The sequence below is a fragment of the Centropristis striata genome, chromosome 21 (assembly GCF_030273125.1).
Source record: "Centropristis striata isolate RG_2023a ecotype Rhode Island chromosome 21, C.striata_1.0, whole genome shotgun sequence".
Lineage (NCBI taxonomy): Eukaryota > Metazoa > Chordata > Actinopteri > Perciformes > Serranidae > Centropristis > Centropristis striata.
The window spans coordinates 20,520,892-20,543,437 of record NC_081537.1 but is presented as its reverse complement, the minus strand read 5'-3'; the positions used below and the strand labels follow the sequence as shown (position 1 = coordinate 20,543,437).

At 37.8% G+C, this 22,546-nt stretch overlaps 1 protein-coding gene across 2 annotated transcripts; it reads right to left on the bottom strand.

Annotated features, from left to right (window-relative positions):
• Window positions 1-907: 907 nt before the first annotated feature.
• LOC131959118 (regulator of G-protein signaling 9-like) lies at window positions 908-21,777 on the bottom strand. 2 transcript variants are annotated; one of them, XM_059324224.1, is made up of 19 exons: window positions 21,603-21,777; window positions 18,523-18,619; window positions 16,750-16,800; window positions 16,527-16,633; window positions 15,212-15,263; window positions 14,468-14,526; window positions 14,316-14,392; window positions 14,138-14,219; window positions 13,128-13,190; window positions 12,170-12,199; window positions 11,949-12,010; window positions 10,484-10,597; window positions 10,283-10,398; window positions 10,015-10,102; window positions 8,716-8,854; window positions 8,545-8,627; window positions 8,038-8,155; window positions 5,543-5,943; window positions 908-3,951 (listed from the first exon to the last, which is right to left on the bottom strand). In XM_059324224.1, exons 1-19 carry the CDS (start codon window positions 21,669-21,671, stop codon window positions 3,789-3,791), a joined length of 1,971 nt encoding a protein of 656 aa, XP_059180207.1. In that variant the 5' UTR covers window positions 21,672-21,777; the 3' UTR covers window positions 908-3,788. The 2 variants fall into 2 exon arrangements, with proteins under 2 accessions (XP_059180207.1, XP_059180208.1); XM_059324225.1 differs by lacking the exons at window positions 908-3,951; window positions 5,543-5,943 and having other exon boundaries at window positions 6,228-8,155; window positions 21,603-21,744.
• Window positions 21,778-22,546: the final 769 nt, after the last annotated feature.

Genomic DNA, 22,546 nt, shown 5'->3' with positions numbered 1-22,546 from the left:
ATTTTTGTAGTATCTCCTAATAAGCAGGTTTGAGGATCTTATTGGAGATGTAGTCCTAGGAGTTTTGTCATGATGTCAGAGAAATCATGCCAGAATGTGTTAAGTTTTGTGCATAACCAAGTGCAGTGTAGAAATGAACCCTCTTCTATACTAAATCTAAGGGTCAGACAGCATTGAAAATAGACGTTAGAATACCTTTTTGTCAAAAAATTAAATGGGTAAACTGCTGGATTATGCAGTTTAAGAAGGACACTGTTACCAGAAGGAGCCACATACATACACTACCGCTCAAAAGTTTGGGGTCACTTAGAAAATGTCTGTGTTGTTTTCCATGAAAAACAAACATGAGATGAATTACAAAATTAATCAAAAATATAGTAAAGATATTGATAAGGGTAGAAATTATGATTTTAACCTGATTAAATCTCCAACTTTACCTCGAGATACTCAACCAGCCTGAGGAAGGATCATTTTATTGCTTCTCAAATCAGCACAAAACAGTTTCAGCTGTGCTAACATAATACTCAGGTGTGTTAATGATCAATAAGCCTTTCAACACTATAAATATTGATTGAAACAAAGTGCCACTGGAACAAACAACAATATATAATAGATATTCCATAAGAAAATCAGCCGTTTCCAGCTTTAATAGTCATTTACCAAATTATCAATGTCTACACTGTAGGTCTGTTATTTTAAATTTAAAAAAATGTGCTTTTCTTTAAATAATAAGGACATTTCTAAATGACCCTAAACTTTTGAGCGGTAGTGTATATTTCATTTCCTTCTATTGTTTGGTGAAAATAACACCAGATAAATGAGAAAATGTGCTTTTTGTAATGTGGGTGAACGGATCCTTAAAGGCAGCATTTCAACAAGAAGACGACCCTTTTTTTGTTAAGACAGTAATTTATTTATTTATTGAGGCACTTGACACAAGCCATGGAATGTACAAATAAAATACAACAAATTTAAGGTATTTTTCACATTCTTGCATCTGTAAACATGGTAGAGATAATACATTCTGACAGTTAATTCACATTGTACCACTTCCCCCCCTCCCCCCTCACGACGGAGAGACGTGTGAGAAAAATATCAACACCTCGCTCAGAGTAGTGCACAGTATACGACAGCTACAAAACAGCAGTGGAGCTAAATACAAAACTATCACCGACTCTCCCAATAACAATGTATTTCAGAAACTCTTCATTCATGAAGTCTGTCGGGAGCAGATCAGCTGAAAAAGCAACATGCAGACAAGCATGTGCTCTCTTTTCACCTGAACTGCATCTATTCTTTTCACTTAATGTGTCAGAGGTAAGTCAACTGCGGATGAGGCATCTAAGTCTATTGAGCAGCACAAGAACACTTCTCTACTTCAGAAAACTGATCAGTAAATATACAAACACATTATATATTTTTAGCAGGCATGTGCACAGGCTGAATATGTCCATCTGCTCTGGCCTGTTATCTCTCTCTTGTGTAAACATTAATTTGTGTAATAACTTATTGACTCTCATTTGCAATCATAAAAATCATTTAGTTTATCTTGAACGTCTGTGTACATGCCTGCTTTGCAGAAACGTCTGAGGCCAAAACAAACACAAAATCTTTCAGGTGTGTGAAGGTGGATAAGGCTGCTGTCAGGCTACTGTTGGTTCATAAATACAGAATGAGGTTCCAATGTGAAAAAGCTACAGCTCAAGTTTCAAAAGCTTGTGGATGTGCGTGCACCCTGTTGTCCTCTTGTGGAGCTGCGCCTCAAAATAACTAAACATCCAACCTAAACAGCTGGCTCAGCTGGTGCTCACATCAGTAAGGGTTTAGTGTCAGTAAGGCCGTTAGTTAGAGGAAATGCATGTTTGGAGTGACACTAAACTGCCTGCTGGCCTGTTAGATGAAGGTTTGTGCCAAAATATGGTTGAATGCAACTTCATGACACACCACAATCAAGTCCTCAGTATTTTGCCTGGGGAATTTAGGGTTTTCAAAACCTGAAGAGGAGTTTATAATTATTTAATTCAAAATTAGAGACTGCCCTCCCTCCAAAAACAACCCCATATGTCCCCAATTGTACAGAAGCTTATATGTTTGTTGTTAGGTGGCGCCCTCTCGTGGTCATATTAATTATTACAGAAGCAGAGACGCAAGTGAGGTTATGGAGACTAAAACAAAACAGAACTACAAATTTGGGGTATAAAGAACAACAAAGTCCACTTAGAGTGGGCGGGACAGGTGATAGTTGGGTCAAACAGACAAAAGATGGTTGTTCATGTCCCCTAAACTCAACGTTTAAGTAAATTTACACATGCAGTTAAACTTCCATGCATAGCTACGTCAAGTTCTACGTCACATTTTTATATCATCTACGTAACTACTGTAACTAGCTTAAATACCTCATGTCTGGCAGCAGTTTTTTAGTGCCAAACTAGGTTTTTCCTTAGCTTAACTATGTAATATTTTTTCTAAACTTAACCAAGTAGTTTTGTCGCCAACGACTTAACCAAGTGATGAAAGTATTACAGCGTAAACCAAGTGGTAAAAAATGCATTTGAGGACGTGGGGCTGTCCTGCTAACACTCCTGTGGGTGATAATTTGTTGAAAATTACATACATACTCAGTTTTTCTCTACCAAAGTTATCTATGTCTCGCTGTTTGAAGAAGGCTTTGAAACCACCAAACGGCTGTAAACAAATACAATTTGAAGAAAATATAATTTAGACCAGTTTAATCATTAAACAATTTAGTACAAAAAACCTATATGAGGGCCTTTTTTGGTGGCTGGTCCAACATCACTACAGCAGGGATACTCATCTTGCTTTGTGGCTCAATAACTCATCTTTCATTGAAATTCTTCATTTTAAATAAACATAACTTCTTAACTAAATTAGCACAAGGCCTACATTGCAGATAAATCAAATTTTACTGCATTTAATAGCTGCAAATGCATTTTAGTTGTAAATGCTTTGGTTAATTAAACATGGCGGTTTAGGACTGTTATGAGGTTGCAAAATAAAGGCAAATTCATCTGATCATTTTCAATTAAATTGCCTGCTTTTATATGTTTGCTGTCCTTAATCATCGTCGCCAAAAGCAAATCCCGTGGCAGGTGCTGGGTGTTTCTAGGATTCGAGGACATTCAAGGCTCCTTCTCGTCTGGCACGGTTTCTTTTAATTAACAAGCTCTATTTTTATGCTTTTTATGCTCACTTGTTAGGCACATTATTTACATTCAAAGTGCAGGGAAAAAATCCCATTGTGAAAAAAAAATGCTTTCTATGTGAATAAGAAAATGAGTCACGTGGCACCGAGCCGTAAGTTGAGTATCACTGAGGAATGACTCTGTGTTGAAGAATATTTTGGAGAAACTGATTTGTTTTGAAACATACTGAGCATGGGCGGTGGAGAAGAGGATTATACTGCTGCAGACATAAAACTGGGTCCTTTCAGGCCTGCAGGCAGTTCTAGTTTGATGCTCCAAACATACAGTAAGTTTCCTTAAAGGAATTAAAACTTGGGCACAGTAAGTTGATGCTCAGTCTAAACCGTCATCTCCAGGGTGTCCCAGATTGACCGTTTTGTGTCATGTTGTTTGGTATTAATGTTGTGGCCTGGAGGTGAGAAAGTGGCCACATTTACGGAGGAATTTTACCCCTTCATGCTCCATATGAGATCTCTTATCTCTGTGAGAACATCGCAACAATCTGCCTGCTCAGAGACACTTGCAACACAGATTTTTTTTAAAACTTCTCTTCTTGTTTTTTAATACCTGTGTAAATGCGGCCGATTAGCCCGTCCCGTTGTGTGGAGTGAGGCTCTCCCAGGGGCAGATGATCTCTTTGGTTCCCACTCCTCCCCGAGAGGCAGCTCTGTTCTCTTCCTCCTCGTCCTCAGACTCTATGGGGTAAATCCGGCACTCTGGGGGAATATCCACTTTAATCTGGAAAAAACTGTGAAAAGGTTCAGGAAAGACTTGATGAGACATACGTCTGATTTCCATATTCTGTTCAAATACAGCACAGGCAGACAGTATTAGCTTTACTCCAGAGCTTTGGATTTGAAATGTAAAAAGGAGTGTGACGGTGGACTGATTTTCTCAACAGGATAACATCACAACCGTGCAAGACGCAGTTACAAAATTTTAAAGGTGTGCAGTTGAGATCAAAATAAAGGCTGAGGTCAAGGATGGCTGTGGTTCGAGCAGGGACACCGGCAGTAGGGGTAGAAAGTAAACTAGGGTAAACGTGTTTCTGACATGTAACTCCAATTTTCACTACTTTTTAGCTCCGTTTTTGGTCTCCTCCAACTTGTGAGACAAATATCTGGCTGTTTAGCTTCTAAAAGCTCCACTATGACCAGCAGCTAAATGCTAACTGTGCCTGTTTGTTGCTGAACATGTGGAGTTGTCAGAGCTTTTGCTCCAAAAGCAAGTTATTTCGGGCTGAAAAACCAAAACAACAAGCTGAAAGATGCTGAAAACTCCCGAATAATTATTGGACTGCAGTGAGGTTATAATTCTCTCTCAGAATTCTAAAATTCTGATGCAAGATGCAGCTATGAAACTTTAAAGGTGTGAAGTTAAGATCAAAATAAAGGCCAAGGTTGAGGATGGCTGTGTGTCAGTGGAGTTTTTCCTTCAAAAACAAAGTTTCAGGCTGTTAAACCAAAACAACGAGCTGAAAGATGCTAAAAAGATAACCGCATCTAATCCTAAAATTTTGTGGACTGCAGTGAGTTTATAATTCTCTATGAAACTTTAAATGTGTGAAGTTGAGATCAAATTAAAGGCCGAGGTTGAGGATGGCTGTGGTTCAAGCAGGGACACCAGAAGCAGAGGGTAGAAAGTAAAGAAATGTACTCCCCTGGCCCAATTTGGCGTCACAGCTGGTGTGATCTCATTACAAGATGCTCTCTAGCTCGAGGGTGTTTGCATTGATATTAAAAACAGACAGTGTCAAATATTTAGCCATTTTTAGTGGGCGGAAATTAATCAGATGAGTAGTTAAACCACACTATGCAGGATTTGTCGCTTACTGTTTGTAAACAGAACAGCAACACATTTTTTATTTTATTTTTACTTTTTCTGTAATGTAAAGCGTCTTTGAATGTTCAGAAAAGCGCTATATAAAACCAATGTGTTATTATTATTGTTATTATCATTCAAATGTTGCCCCTCCTCCCCAGTTCAACGGCGGTGAAAGTAAACCCCAGATTCAGTCTCGTTTTGGCTTTGTCTGCTTGGTGTTTCAGCTCGCTCTCTGTGTTTTTTGTGTTTTGTGTCTGCTTGTTGCCCAAAGGATGAGGCCCAGAAACATCCAAAACATCCGGCCCTCTGCCAGTATTTTCTATTTTCTGTTCAGACACCGCCACACACTTCTACTGGCTCATAAGGGCTGTGACTTCGGAGTCTATTCATTGTTTTTTGGGAAGATCCTGCGTATTATACCTTTTTAAAGAGTAGAATAAATGGTTTAATAAAGATTATCTGATTGCACAGTAGATGAAATTGCTGCTTTGGTCTGCATTGTGCCTCACACTCACTTGCCAATCCGTCTCGGTGGCGCCTGACTGGGTTGATCCGGGCTGATCGGCTGAATGCGGCTACTCGTCCCGGCAGCTGAGTGGCATTTGGGCGACAGGCTGGCGAACATGGTGGTGGGGGTGCAGCCGCGCTTCAGCAGGCGACGCAGCGACAGAGCCATGCGAGATTTGGACACATTTCCAGCTGCCGGAGTTCGAGCCGCCAGGTTCCCCTTGGCGTCTCCGTCAGCGGCCTCCGCTCGCCGCTCAGAGGCCGAGGTGCTGTCCAAGGCCACACTGATTGGGGAGGGACAAGGGGTGTGTGCCAGGAAGGGGAGAGAGGGCGAGGTGTTGGCAGTGGGGAAGTCACTGATGCCAGAGTAGACGGCGAGGTGGGGGACGGGAGTGGTGAAACGGCACAGCTGTGAAGGTCAAAGGGCAACAGACACAAGTCAGAGAGAAAAATGTGCATTTATGGAAAACTTTCAGCAGACGGCTCATTTTTAATTTTATACTTACTTGATATTAGAATAATCCTTTTAACCCTCCTGTTATGTTGTGGGTCAAATTTACCTTTTTCAAAGTCTAAAAATCTAATATATATATATATATATATATATATATATATATAGTTAAAAGTATTTTTTCATTAAAAGAAAAAAAAATTAAATGTAAAATTACATTATTTTTAAAATCAATGTCATGTAAAACCATTGTATTTTATATGTAGGTATTCCCAATTTACATAAAAAAAGGTTTTAACCTGCATTTATTATGAAAACGAGTGAATTATCCTCATTGAACCTTGATCTGTGAGAGATAGAGGACACCATTGCACTAAATATTGTTTGAAATGGTCAGTAATGGAATTATTAATGAAATATAAACATTGTTTATTGGGATTTTTAGTTACTGACACTTAGATAATTAAACACACCCCGGGTCAAACTGACCCATGAACATTATTGCTGTACCTGAGAAACGAACATAACAGGAGGGTTAATAAATGTAACTATTTGGGCTACATGATGATCAAACTACATGAAAACGGTGAATGAAATGACAACTCAAGACAGAAAACAGATAAACATGAGATGGTTTGTGGGTGTTTTATTAGAACACATACAGTACAACGCAGAACACTGTATGAGTGAAGATGGTCAGAACAACATGACAGACAACAATTACAGCTTGGATGGACAGAAATGTAACAGATGGTAACAAATGCCTCTTGTTATTGATCTCAAACTTGGGCGAAAAATAAATTAAAACCAAAGCTGTATGGGTTAAAAACCATGAGAGAAAAGTGGGAGAATGGTGGGTGAGAATACCCTTAAAAATAGTCTCATATTACATATATACAGATATACAGGTGTTGGTTCACAAGGTTAGAAGATAACTATGCAAAATAGCTTTAAATACACTGACCCTTGTGACTTAGAATAATATACAAAAGGAACTAAAGTTGCAAATGTGTTTCTGAACACCTGGTAAATGTAATAGTCTCTCTCTTTTGGTCTCCTCCAACTCCAGATTGAAATATCTGGCTCTTAAGCTTCTAAATGCTCCATAATGATCAGCAGTTAAATGCTGACAATTCCTGTTTGGTGCTGACATGTAGATTACAGTGGAGTTGTCAGAGCTTTTCTTTCGGGCTGTAAAACCAAAACAAAGAGCTGAAAGATGCTAAAAACTTCCTAAAATGTTCTCCATGGGTTCATCAGGACAAGAAGTGGTGGAAAAAGTATTCAGATTCCTTACTTAAGAAAAAGTATTAATACCACACTGTGCAATTACTCCACTACAAAAAGTCCTGCATTCAACTTAATGAAGTAAAAGTAACAAAGTATCAGCATCAAATGTACTTAAAGTATCAAAAGTAAAAGTACTTGTTATGCTGAATGACCCCACTCAGATTGTTTTTATATATTCCAAATATATTATTGGATTAATATTATGATGCATTTATGTAATCAGCATTTAATTTGATCAAGATATTTCTCATTTTAACTACTTAATATACTGTTATGAGGTTTGTTTGTTTTTTTAAATTAGTCAAAACGCTTTTTTCGCTTTTTTATGTTAAATCTCGATGTGAAAAGTAACTAAAGCTGTCAGCTAAATGTAGAGGAGTAAAAAGTCCAATATTTGCCTCTAAATGTAGTGGAGTAGAAGTATAAAGTTACATAAAATGAAAATACTCAAGTAAAGTACAAGTACCTCAAAATTGTACTTCAGTACAGTACTTGAGTAAATGTACTTAGTTACTTTCCACCACCGAGTACAAGCGACCCCTTTAACATTCAACGTTTGATCCATTGTAATTATTAACAAAATACTGATTATTGCAGCTTTATACTCATATTAAAATGTAAACATTATCATTAGGAAATAAACTACAAATAATTTTAATAAATATTCAAATAAAGTCACTAAACATGACGTGTTTATGTTCATTTTTTAGGCGGGGGAGGAGGGGGCGCCTCCTTGCCCTGCTTGCTGAGTTTGCTCATGACCTGTGTTATGTCAACATTGGCGGCCATCTTGGCCCTCTGCTCCCGCTCCATCTGCCGCAGGATGATGGGGCTGACGCTGGGCCGCCTCTTCCTCGCATTCTGCTCCAGCTGGGCGTCACTGCGAGGGAGAGGATGGAGAAACAGGAGGGAGATTGGAATTAAGGAAGGAAAGATGAGCAAAGAAGAGAAGAGGAGGGGAAGACAAGGTGGTAATTAAGTTTTGGAGAGTGATGGATGTGGCAGTTTCAGGGGCACTAATATAAGCGAGACAGATGAGACATAAACTTTGTTTCTCAGACCAATGTCACTCCTAAGTCATCGTTTGCAGTTTCTTTTCCTCATTAGACGAACTTGTTCTTTATCACTCTGGTGGCTGAGATACCAAATCAAAAGACTGACTTCTTCAAGGTTTTTCCCCCAATTAAAGCATAATAGATTAAAGCATTAAATCATCTGAAAAAGTGCCATTAATCAAATAAAAAGCTGTTAATTAAAAGCTGTCTTTACGTGAAGCGGTGCTCGTCAGGACAGATGGCCTTCTTCACCGTATCCTTGAACACTGGAGATTTCTGGTACCGGCCGTACGAGTCCTGCAACATTCACACAAATTCGTCATGAATGGAAGTGGTTTGTTGTGAGTACAAGCTTGTGGGAACAACTACTGCTGTGTTTACTGACCTTCTTCATGAGCATGTAGATGTGAGTCTGGGCTGCGTCCAGGACGTATCTGTGTGGGTGTTTCAAGCCTTTCACTGTGATTTCCATCGTCTTTCCGTCAATGTTGATCCAACGCGGTGCGCCACGAGCCAGGAATGTCCTGCAAAAAGTGGGAGAAACACACAAATTGTTAACATCAGTGGAAAGGACATTTACTCAAGGACTGCACCTAAGTTAAAGTACCTTTATTTTACTTAATCATGCCACTCCAATTAATTTCAGAGAGAATAAAAAACCATAAAAATCCTAAACACCGGGTCAGTAGTTTTTCAGTAATCCTGTTGACAAACAGACAAATTGCACCAATTAACAATCTCCTTATTGGAGGCATAAAAAGATTTCTAATAAGTATATCTGACTCATATTTCTGATGCAGACTAGCAAGGAGCACAACTAATCCACTAATCCTGCACCTCATCATCATCATCATCATCAATGAATGTTAAAAAATAGTAGAAACACTTCCAAAGTATCTCTTTGTCTCTGTGTTTTAAACTGTTGTTAAGATACATTCAGTTCATATTAAACAGAACAGTTTAATGTGAGGATTTGCTGATTTTCTATAAGAAAGCAGAAAATGGTTTGCTTAAAAATCACTGAAATGATTCAGCAAAATTTTCTTATTTTGGCTCTTCCGTTGGAAAAAATAACTTGCATTCTTTCTAATGGCCAGCAGGGGGCGACTTCTCTGGATTCAAAAAGAAGTCCATAATTTTTAACTTTGTTTGAGACTTTTCTCTGTCTTAGCAAATAATTTGAACAAGATCTGGCCTGCCCAATTAACTTCAGAGAGAATAGAAATCATAAAAATCGGGTCAGTAGTTTTTCGGTAATCCTGCTGACAAACAGACAAATTGCACCAAAAAACAACCTCCTTATTGGAGGTATAAAAATATTTTTAATAAGAAGTTTATCCAACTCATATTCCTGATGCAGACTAGCAAGGAGCACAACTAATCCGCTAATCCTGCACCTCACCATCATCAATGAATGTTAAGAAATAGTGAAACACTTCCAAACTATCTCTTTGTATCTGAACAACAATTCAAAACAAAGAGATATTCAGTTCTAACAGAGAAAACCGGCAAATCGTCACATTAAACTAAGGAAGCAGAAAATGTGTTTGCTTAAAAATCACTGAAATGGTTCAACACTTTCAAAAATAGTTTGTTTGACTAATAAACTAATTGTTTCTGCTTAAATTAGAATTCATCAGAGAAGAAAAGTCAATTCTACACAGAGAATAAATGAAGACATTACTTGTAGATATTCTCAGCTTTCTCTCTCATCGTGGCAGCTTCGCCCCACTTCAGATCTTCACATCCCTCCCAGAACGCCAAGTTCTCACCTAGGATGGTTCAGAAAAGAAAACATAGTTGCATCACTTTTCTCAGCCCATTATAAGGGTTGAAAAATGGACATTTTGTAACAAAAAATGAATCTAAAGTGCAGCAAGTTTGCAAAAATAAACCTTCCTGTTCCACTTATTTTTTATCATTAAATATAACTAAAATAATAAGCCTCTTACCGCTGAATTCTTTCTTCAGAAAGAGCCTGAAATCATCTCGTCCTCGAGGGTCTGACAGCAGCTCTGCGAAGCTGAACGTCCATCTCTCCACACGCATTTTAGTTGGTATTTCCACACTGTTTCCACAGACAAATATTAGTGCTGGTATTTAAAATCACACTCTAAAAACTATAGATTGCATATCATCCTCAGCTGACTCACTAGGGCATGTTCAAGGTCCAGTACGTGACGTCGTCAGTGAGCCAGGGGTTGCTGGGGAGACACTTGGAGAGGAAAGGGTCGTGGTTGTGATAGGTGGCACAGTACTTCACCAACCTGCCAGAACAGAGAGAAAAGGTTTACATTCTGTAAGGTTTGAAGGAAAGAGTGAGTCAAAGAGACTTTCATATCATAACGTACAAACAAATGTTCTCTATTTTTGTTCGTATCAACAATTTCTTCTTATTTTGTTAGTACCCATAATTCATTGATTCAACAAAGTTTTCTTGTTTTTGCTCTTCACTTGGGTAAAAGAACATTTTATGAGTGGTTGAGACCAATCTTACCCAAGAGGCAAACTCCTTGCCTTTAACAGTAAAGACAGTGGGGAAGTGCCTTAAACATGCACTCTTTTTATTGGCCAGCAGGGGGCGACTCCTCTGGTTGCAAAAAGAAGTCCAAAAATAGCATTTTTCAGAAGGACAAATCAGGAGAAAATTAACTTTGTTTGAGACTTGTCTCTAGCCGTGTTTCCATTAAAGTCAAAGCAAATTTTAAGTGAAATTTTGAAATGTTGCATTGAAGAAAATGCGAATAAGGGACGTTTTCATCAGCTGGTTTAGAGCGAATAAATAAAGCTGCATGGACATACTTTGATCAGAAGATGGCAGTGTAATTTTTTGCTGTAGGCTAATCAGTCAGTAAACGAAAGAAGGAGAAGTAGAGAAAAAATGACATCAAAAAGAGGTTGATATTAGGACAACTTGAGTCACACAAGAGAAAATGTCTTCAGGAATTAGATTCAACTGGGCAACTTATAATTGTTCTTTCATGTCAGAGAGAAAACAGCTCACGTCAGAACTTATTTGGAAAAATCGTTTCCATCTCCCATTTAGCGCATAAACTTTATTTTGAAAAAGCCAAAAATCACCTCAAGTGAGAATAAAAACTTTTATGCATTTTCTAAAGTTCTATCAAGTTTTTCCATCAAGCTTTTCTCATGCAAATCTTCAAGATGTGCAGAGAAATTTGTTGATGGAAACACGACTTCTGCCTCAGCAACTCACTCGACGACTCACAACATCTGACAACAAAAAACAAAAATCACGTGAGGCCAGGTAATGTTTGTAAAACTGTCAAAACCATCAAAACCATTGGTAGATGTATCTCATGTGAGCAAAAGAAAATAGAAATCACTGTGTATTTTCATGCTAACCATTTTCAAACGGATTTTAAGGATTTAATGGAGGGATGCACTAAATAAGTACTTATGAATCCAAATTAAACTTGCTCCTCACATGCCGATAACATAACAAGCTACTAAACCTGCAGTTACTGAATGTATATCATGACTTTCAGCTGCAGGTCCATCAGTGCAGATGCTATTTGGAGACGTGACGCAGTCAATCTAAAGTGAGTGGTTTGGTCAGAGACAGAAGTAGACTGGGAATATGATGGACTGTCTTACGCGCCAATGGACACCGATGACTTCACTCTGGGCCTCATGATGGACTGCTGGGTAAAGATCATCTACAGGGAGGCAGAAGAGAGATGACAGCTATAAAAATGTCAGGAAAACAGATCTGTCTCTGTGGATCAGTAACGGTTAACACAACTGTTGGTTTAGATGAAGCAGCATGATGGAAAAGTCAGAGAGAAGGGATATAAATGTGTAAAAATCTCACTCACAATTCTCTCGTAGTAGTCGGGTGTTGTGGCCTGGGGGAAGAGAATATATTAAATGTTGCATTACATGTCATATTACAGATAATCTACATAGACAAAGAGGGATATTGTGCTGCAGATGTTTGTGTGTTTGTACATGTGCAGCATTGTGAGGTTTAGACCTTTGAGAGTGGGAACATTTTGATAATTCTTACTTCATCAAAAGGCTTTTTTTTGATGGTTGAGGTAGATATATCGATATAAAAAATGTAGTTAAAGATATAGTTCAATTTTTATATATGTATGTATGTATGTATGTATATATATATATATATATATATATATATATATATATGTAGACAAAATCTAAGATTTTTTTGTTTGTTTAAATGTGCACTTTATGGAGCTTTGATTTTTTTTGTTAAAAGATACTCCTATTGTTATACAGTATTTATGTTCACTTAAATAAACGGTTTCAATGAAACTACTTGTGACATGTCATATCTGGCTTTGACTTTGACTGAACATTTGCTCTCACTTTGCAATAAAAATATCGGGATATATATCGTATATCGATATTCAGCCTAAATATATCAGGATATGACTTTTGGTCCATATTGCCCAGCCCGAGGTTGAGGCCTAGAGAGTGTACTCCACTTATTTAGCATAATCAAGGTTAGTGATAGGACACAGGGAATACACTGTGTATAGTATAAACATGGGGGATGTGCGTGTTCACAACCAGTTTAAAAGGCTGAATGCAATAAGAGAGCCATGGAAAAAGCCTGCAGGGGAGAAAGGAAGAAAAGAAAAGACAAGAAGATTAGCAAAAGATAAGTTAAGTGATTGAAACAGCAGACAGAGAAAGGAAAGACAAGCATCCATTTCTGAACCTGGATCCATGCATTAAAGCCTCTTATTGAATATAAGCTGATTGACAGGAATTATGTCCGTACAGGTCACACAGAGACTCACCTGTTACCTCGTCTGCATGAGGATCTACGAGTCGATCCAGCCCATAGTCCATGGCGCTCACTGTGCCGGGCTACACACACACACACACACACACACACACACAAACAAAAGAAAAACGATTCCTCAGTGTGTGTTTACCAAAGGACTCATTAATTAAAGCAGATGGCTGTTCTATAATGCTAATCACAGGCTGCTAATGTGTCACACTTCTCCCGACCATCTGAGACGACAAGAGGCCGGTCACGTGTTGTGAATTCACTGTTCGACATCACAAATAAAGCTTTAAGTAATTTGTTTGTTTCCCCGCAGACGATTCAAAAATGAATTAACTTGAAACCAAATTTAGCAGCAGGATGCGTCTGTCTCTGGGTTATGATATTATCTGAGATGGAAAGCTGACTGCTAAAGGATGAGCCAGAGTCTGCGTTGTTTTCTGTCCGTCAATTCGTTTTATAAAATATATATGCTTTTTAGAAATATGAAACATATTAACACGCTCTGAGCTAAAATAATAAACCTTAAGATGATGTAAAAAAGCAGGACCTGCATTACCCCCACTTGATATTTGCTTTAAGGGGCAGTTAAACGAGCTCAAACCCAGTGACACGAGGTGAACCCGAGTCTCTCAGAGAGCCTGGAGGTCCAGGGTTAGCCTCCCCGTCTGGTCACTTATTCAGCCTCATGAAACGGCTTACGGTGCCGCAACAGCGAGGTGCAAACCGCTGCACCACATTCTCCTACGCAGTGTGAAATATGAAATATTAATCATCCGTGCCCTTTTCCTCTGACTGGACATGTAATGGTAATGAGGCATCATGGGTGGAGATAATGAGATACCCTGGGAAGTAAGAGGTGGAGTGCAATTTATTTTCAGACGTCTCTGTCTGCTGGCAATCCACTGATATCTACATGAAGCTGCATCCTGTGTGTGTGGTACATGTCTGATAGCATCTGTGTGTGTGTGTGTGTGTGTGTGTGTGTGTGTGTGTGTGTGTGTTGGTGTGTGTGTGTGTTCACCGGAGGTCTGTGAACCACCCAGTAGGCTCTCTCCTGGCAGTCAAACACCACACGGTCCGGCTTCTTCCTCTCCTTGGCAGCCCTAAAAATTACACACAGAGACAGTTTAAGACTGAGTTTAAGTTTAAGATGACGGAGGTGTTACGATGCTCTGTGTTTAAGACTCACACACACCTACCTGTACTGTTCTTTAGCTTGCATCACTATGAAATCCCATTTATGATTCATCCACTTGTGGAGACGGTTATAGTGCTCCTGAGGATTTGAAATAGCATGTTGGTAAATGACGGCAGCTAAAAATGAATCACTCTCGTTAAGTCTCGTTCTCACCTGCTCATGCAGCTCCAGGATCCCTTTCTTACGGATGTTTCTTTTCGCCAGGTAGATTGCTACATTAATGACACAGGATGTGAGATAAAATGTGTCACACTGCAATGTATTGGGACAGATTTGTCTCAAAAATATTTGTGTGAACAGATTGACAGTCTGTGTGTAAATGTGCCATCTGTAAATATTAAACAACTTAAAAAAAAATGGAAACATTTGTGAATATAAAAAGGATCTGCAAATACACAATCAAATAAATAATAACAATAATAAAAACCACATATAAGTGAAATTAATTTTGCTCCAATTTCAACATAAATGCTCAGTTGGGAATTATTATTATTATTTTTTATTATTATTATTATTTTTTTTTATACATATCATTTTATAGATGTTTACCATTACAAAGAGTATGTAACAACAAAGTGCCCTTACAATCTCAGCAATACAAAAAAAAACCTAATCAATAAAAGGGATTAAAAAACACAAATAAAAAAACAAAACAATAATAGTAAAAAAACAACAACAGGGAACTCATTTTTCGTATTATTCTGACACCACGTGAATGCAGCATGAATGCTTTACATCACAACATTAACAAAAGTTAAAAAATAATTTGTGTATTTATTTTCTGTATTTGTGGAAGGTGTTGTAAATTGAAAAGTTTCACATATACTAACAAAATCTCAATCTGTTCACACAAATATATATATAATACAAATCAGTCTCTGTATCAGTCATGCTCACCATAATCTGTATCTTCAACAGGCCACTGCTGTGTGGGCCAGAAGTACGGTGTCTTGAAAGGACAAAAGTCAAAACATGTTAATGTGATTCCTTTGTTGGAGAAACTGTAAGAAATAATTCATCTTTGCAGATGAAACCAAAAGCAGACTAATGTGAGGTTTTACATCATAAAAAGAATAGCTACACTCTTCTCTCTGTGTTTGCTTTGTGTCTATCCTCTAAGTCTAAATCTTTTACCAGCAGAGCTTTTATATGCAGAAATTTGCAAACAGTGAAGCTTCATTTATCCTTCTTTTGTGTCATTTATGAAGAAAAACTGTCAAACATTGTGTTCCACCTTCTGAAATGTTCAAATTGTACAGCTTTTCTCTGTTTTACATCATCATAACAAAGATTAAACATCTTTGGTTTTTTTGGGAAGTTGGTTTGACTTTTTATATACTTAAGATCAAAATATTAATTCAATATAAAAGAGTCATTCATAATGAACATAATCATCAGTTGCAATCATAATTATCTCCTTAGAAGCTACTGTGTGCTAAAGGCAAGAAATGCAGCAGTTAGAAGAGCAAAGAGTCTCATTATAACGGCACTGGGGTCTTTAGATGGCGAGCTGCCTAATTATGAAGCCGGAGTGATACAGAGAATATCTGAAGCCAACTAATGTCGACTAATGTGGATTTTCATCAGCATTCAGCTTTGATTGACTCAGATCAAAATGCACATTGCATCAAAAATTCAGTCCTTGTGTCGAGTAAAAATTGCCCATTGATCAATCAAGCAATCAAACATGCAAAAATAAAATAATGGCCAAGGCAATGAAGCCCCCCCCAAAAAAAGATGGACTCCGTTTAACCCTCCCTGGCTGCACACAACACTAATTTATTCATTTATTTCCTATTATTTTCCTTATTATTTATTTATTTTTATTTGTATAATTATTTATTTATTTTTATTTTCCTATGTTTTCCTTCTTTATTATTATTATTATTATTATCAATAATAATAATAAGAAGAAGAAGAATTGTATTTTTATTTAAATTAATTTTATTTATCTTAATTGTGAGTTGTTCACTTTTAGCCTTCTTCTTTGCTGCCTTTGTTGGCACAAATCTACATTTTTTGCACATTATACCGCCACAAACTGTTGTTTAACTGTCGTGCATCCTCTTGTGATCACATGATACAAACAAAAAATGGGGACCCACTCAGAAAAGCATTACTCAGTAGCGATATAGCGGTCAAAAACTCTATGAGTCAACTTAAAGAATCAGATAAAAAGTGTCTGAGGATGATATCTTTGTTGTGTGTTTACCTGGAAGCGGTAGAGAGATGCATCTGGTTTGATCACTAAGCGTTTGTGGTCTTGTAGAGGGTAGATGTATCCTAACGCCACCAGCATAGAGCCAAAACTCCTCGCCTCTAAAGACAGCAGAAACATATATGTATATATATATATATATATATATATACTTTAATCTGACTCACTCTGTATTTCATTTCATGTGTATATGAACATCAGCTGCTTCATCTCTCACCTTGTGCGTCTATGTGGAATTTGTCCGCTAACCACGCAATGATGTCTTCACCTGAAGAGGACAGATGGAAACAAAGAGTTAAAAACATCCAGCAGCTCTGACATCAAGACACAGTGTGTGTGTGTGTGTGTGTGTGTGTGTGTGTGTGTGTGTGTGTGTGTGTGTGTGTGTGTGTGAACAGGAAGTAGGTGGGTTTCTAAATGCCAGACCCCTTATATACAACTAGTGAGTGAGTGGACCGGTGAGCCTCTTCAGCCTCTGCGGAGGAGGACGCACAGCAAGAAACAAGCAGAGGAAAGAAGAGGAGTAAAGAAAATAAGATGAGAAGATGTGAGGAGAGGCAAAAGAAAACGAGCAAAGGAAGGGAATGAGAAAAGGTGGAAAGAAAAGGAGCCAGGAGAAGAGAGGAGAGGAGGGAGGATAGAATATATAGAAAAGGAAAGGGAAGGAGAGACATGAGAAAAAGTAAGAAAGGGAGACTTAATGAGAAAAGGGGGAGAAAGGAAAAAGAACGGAAAGGAAAGGAAACGAATGAGGAAAGGAGGAAAGAAAACAAGAGGAAGGGGAAGGAAGGAAAGGAGGTAAGAGGAGAGGAGAGGAGGAAAGGAAAAAAGAAAGAAAGGAAGGAAGGAAGAAAGAAAGAAAGAAAGGAAGGAAGGAAGAAAGAAAGAAAGAAAGAAAGAAAGAAAGAAAGAAAGAAAGAAAGAAAGAAAGAAAGAAAGAAAGAAAGAAAGAAAGAAAGGAAGGAAGAGGAAAGGAGACAAGAGTAAGGGGAGAGGATGTTAGGAGAGGAGGAAAGTAAAAGAGGGGAGATAAGAGGATAGAAGATACAGAAAAAAAAGGAGATGCGAAAAAAGAAAGGGGAAGAGAGGAAAGAGGATGGGAGGAAGGCAAAGGAAAGGAAACAAGAGGAAAGGAGAGGGAAGGGAAGGAGACAAGGGGACAGAGGAGAGGAGAAGTTGTAAAGAGAGGAGGAAATGAATGGAGGGGAGATAAAAGAAAAGAAAAGAAAAGAAAAGGAAATGCGAAAAATGGGAGAAAAGGAGGACAAAGGAAAGTTATAATAATGAGGGGAGAGGAAAGTAATGGAAAGAGGACAGGAGGAGGGAGGAAACAAAAGAAGAGGAAAGAAATGTGAGGAGAGGAATGGAGAAACAATGGGAGACCGATCAGATCAGAAAGGAGAGGGAAAGAGGGAAAGAAAGATGAGATTACAAGAGAAGAAGATGAGATTTAGGATTCAAGATTTCTGCATTTTAACATCTGTAAGATGTTTTGGTTTTGGCTCCTCCACACTGCAGCTATAGAAGCTAAAACTAACAACAGAAAGGCATTAAAAACTGCTTATGCAATTGGAGACAGGAGAGGAAAAGAAAAAAGAAGAGGAGGTAAAGGAGAATCTGTTTGTGTTTCATTCAGCTGTTTTCAGCTGCCTGGATTCAAATGACGTAAAACTCGAGGTTTCCTTTCTCTTCCTCCTCCTCCTCCTCCTCCTCCTCACCAGCTCTCTGTTCTCTTGTTGCTTGCTCTTTTCCTCTCGCCCGCTCTACCATCATCATCATCATCCTCCTCCTCCTTCACCTCCTACTTTTCTCCCTCTCTCCCTGACTCGGAGAGACCGTGGGGGTTGTCATGGAGATTAAATCTGTAGCTCTCAAGTCTGAGCCCGGAGCCGCGGTATCCTCTAGTGAGGCTATGCAGGAGCAATCACTCAACAGCTGCTGAACAACAGCCAGAGTGTGTATGTGTGTGTGTGTGTGTGTGTGTGCGTACCAGTAATGGCGTGTGGTATCGTTGTGATAACCAGTCTCTGAGGCTGTGACTTCACTCCTGTTTTGGGGTCCTGCATCTCCAGCAGCACCTTCTCCGCCTGCAAAAAACAACAAAACATCATCAGTTTAACTTAATATATTTTTTTTTAAAAGGCAGGTGGAATGGGTTAAATATGATTATTTCATTATCAATTAATCTGTGTTTTTGTGTGTGTGTGTGTGTGTGTGTGTGTGTTTTTAATGAAGTAATCTATAAAATATCAGAATAATATCAATAATAATATCATTATTACAATTATTACATCACATTACCTCATATTTGTTCATTATTCTTGATTTTGTTTTGATATTTTAGAATAGCGAAATGGGAGAAAAATGGTGGACACATTTGTGTATTTATTTATCCAATCAGAGTTATGATTCCTTTGTTTACTAGGTGCAATATATTTTATTTTTTATTTTCAATTTGGCTATTATTCTTTTTATTTATTTTTACCGTTTTATTTATTTATTTATTTTTTAAGTCAGAATAGTGCATTGGGAGAAAAACAGTGAGGGGAAATTGTCTAAATGGATAAATAAATACACAGATTATTATGATTACTTTATTTACTGGGTGCATATTTTAACTTATTTTCAACCATCACATGACTTCATTTTTGTTCATTATTCTTATTTTTGTGTGTGTTTATTGCTTTTTTTTCTTTCCATACTCTTTTTTTTTTTTTTAATAATGAACTGGGAAAAAATGGTGGCGAAAAGTGTGTGTTTATTTATCCAATCAGAGTTATCATGATTACCTCGTTCACTGGGTGCAGTATATATATATATATTTTTTTTTTTTTTCAATTTGGCAAATTTGCCTGATTTATTGACCATCCCATGACCTCATTTTTTTTTGTTAGAAAAAATAAATAAATAAATAAAAAGAAATTAAGTCAGAATAGTGAATTGGGAGAAAAATGGTGGCCTTATATTTGCTCATTATTTGTGTTTCACATTTTACAAACAAGAATAATGAAGAAAAATGATTTTGCCATGTTATAAAACAGAGAAAAGCAGAAAAAACCCATATTTGAGAGGTTAAAACAGCATTTCCTGCCATTTTTGCATGTAAAATGACCTGATGATGAATTATTTACCAAAATGGTTGTCTAATTGATTATTATTCCATCAACAGAATAATAATTGCCGACTAATTGCTGCAGCTCTATCGAGGACATGATGGTTAGGATGATAATTATCATCATCTTCATTATGCACAACCGTGCTTTGCTTTTTTCCTGTTTAATAAAAGATTTTGGGGGAAAAGTGCATCTAATTGCATCTCGTAGATTGAAACCTCTGAGGCAGATTGTCCCACTGAGTTATCGAACCTCGATGTCAACACTTGTAATGAATTCTTCCCATCAGACACATGCTGCTAAATCATGCTGATTTAGTGACGCTTTCAACACAAATATTCCACAAACTACATCAGAATTAAGTCTGAATCTTAACGCTGCAGCTAAACCAGGGGAAAGGTGAGACGAGAGCTCTGTTTCATGGCCTGATCTTGTGGCTTTTGTTTGGCTTGTGTGGGAGGTTTTATGGTGAGTCACTGCCCTGTAAACAGTTTTTTTAGTTATCATATCATCAGTTGCCCCAGCTCAGGTGTAAACCGGAAAGCAAGAAATAATGCAGTACATTAATTCTGTTTGTGTGAAAGTGTGTGTGTGTGTGTGTGTGTGTGTGTGTGTGTGTGTGTGAGAGAGAGAGAGAGAGAGAGAGAGAGAGAGAGATTGTATGAATGATATATTGATTGTAATTCAATGATTGTAAATATTGCTTTCTTTTATTGTTATTAGTTTTTCTTTTCTTTTAAAATGAATAATAGAATTATAATAATTTATTGTAAATATTGCTTTCAATATTCCTTACTGTTATCTTTTTTTCTGATGCTTGCTTTGGCAATATATACAATGTTACGTCATGCCAATAAAGCCAATTGAATTGAATTGAATTAAATTGAATTGAATTGAATTGAGAAAGAGAGAGAGAGAGAGAGAGAGAGAGAGAGAGAGAGAGAGAGAGAGAGAGAGAGAGAGAGAGAGAGAGAGCGAGTATGCAGCTGACTCCAGGGCCTGTTTGAAGTGGCTTTGTGCTTTGAAGTCATCCTGGAGAGGCTCTGTGCCTCAGGCTGAGCTGGACCAAAGTGGGCTTTTATGGACCAACACAAAGTTCTCCAGGAAATGAGTTAGCATTCCCCTGGAGAGCAGGACACTGTGGGATCAATAGACTAGTAGGATATTTTTTTGCAAATGAAAAATGTTTTGCCTCAAATATTTCCAGCACAATTTCTCTAATACCAAATGCCATTTAACTGTGATCAGAAATATCCATCTGCAAATCTGAAATGTTGCCTTGAGCTCCACTCTCCCCACAGGACCAGGCTGTTGCTGACCAGTGCACAGTACCTGGATTAACTTGTCTTCCAGCGGCTGCTTGGTGTAGATGGAATCCCTGATACTGATCCAGGCTTAATGCTTATTAAACTGAATGACCTTATCACTGCGAAAAAGGTTGCAACAAAACACGCTCTAACATTTATTGTGACAGACAGAGAGCCCATTGAAACCAAGATGACATTTGTTTGTTGTTTTGATGTCTTTTCATTTTGTTGCATGTATTTCTGAGCGCTTGGTTCTTGCAAAATGTTGTTTTTTCACTAATTATGATCATTTGGGGAGCTAAAATTCAGATTTGCATGCATTATTGAAACATGGCATTTGTGTAATTTGTTTTTCTCTAGTAAAAATGGTACCTGTGAGCTTTTCTGCTTCAAAAAAAACATCTAACCTAAATAAATATACAGTAAAAACATCAGGAAACCAGGATTCCTCTGAGGACCTGTAGAGAATACAGATAGTTTTAGGGGCTAACGCAGTTTAGAAGCAGTCAGGGTTTATGAGGATACAGACCACAGTAGTCCAAGCATTGCGTTGGAGGATTCATCTAAGTGACCTATCTATAGGTGCGTCTGCAGGTATATTCTACAAGCCTGAGCAGTGTTGTGATGTAAAAAAAAAAGGGATACCCTACCTTCTTGAGACAAGCCATCCGTGGTCGATACCTCTGTCCATGATCCCGGAGAGTGTTTCTAATAGTCATTGTGTCTGATGATCACACACACACACACACACACACACGCACACACATATATTTACAGTGCCACTTTCGCCTGTGAGCCCTGTATCGTGTGGGGATGCTGCTGGAGGGGAAGTGCAATGATAGGCTGATGCTGCCTTCAAGTGTTCCCCATGAGCTCTTGCTTGGATGTTTGGAAATGGTAAAGATGCTGCTATTTTTCGCGTGAAAGTGGATCTTATGATTAAATTATCTTTAGTCACATCGAGTATGTTATAAAAACAAACCAAGATATATATAATATGAACATCATAATAACAGTGATGTAAAATTACGAAGAAAAGCCCAAAGTAATTCATATTTAACACTTTATTCAACAAATGTTGACAACTATTCTCTTAAAGTCACCTCATAAATGCCCCCAGACTCCACCCACTCTTTACTGATAAAAAAATTGAGGCTTTCCTGTCTATATTTCTAATATTATTGATAATTAGATGTGCGTTCAAGAACTAATAGTAATATTTCCAACAGCCTTTGAAGGCAGCATACCTAAAGAGAGAGGGGCATCAGCCAATCAGAGCGCGACATTTTTCTGGCAGTTACGCAATTGCAAACGTGACCCAACAGAGGGCGACATACCACCACTAGAGCCGTTAACAGTTAAGTCTAACTTTTTTTTTTTTTTTTTTATAAAGTTTAGTCAGAAAATGTTTTTTTATATTGTTAGTAAACACTTTTTTAACGCGTTTAAAAACAAATATGCGGGTTAGAAGCTGGGCATTTTGGTTGTAAACGGTGTAATTGCGCCGTTACGACCGTTAAGACTGATATTCCAACTTCCAACTGACATTTATGTATCAACCTCTTATAGCGTAAGGTAATTGTTTGTGTTTGTG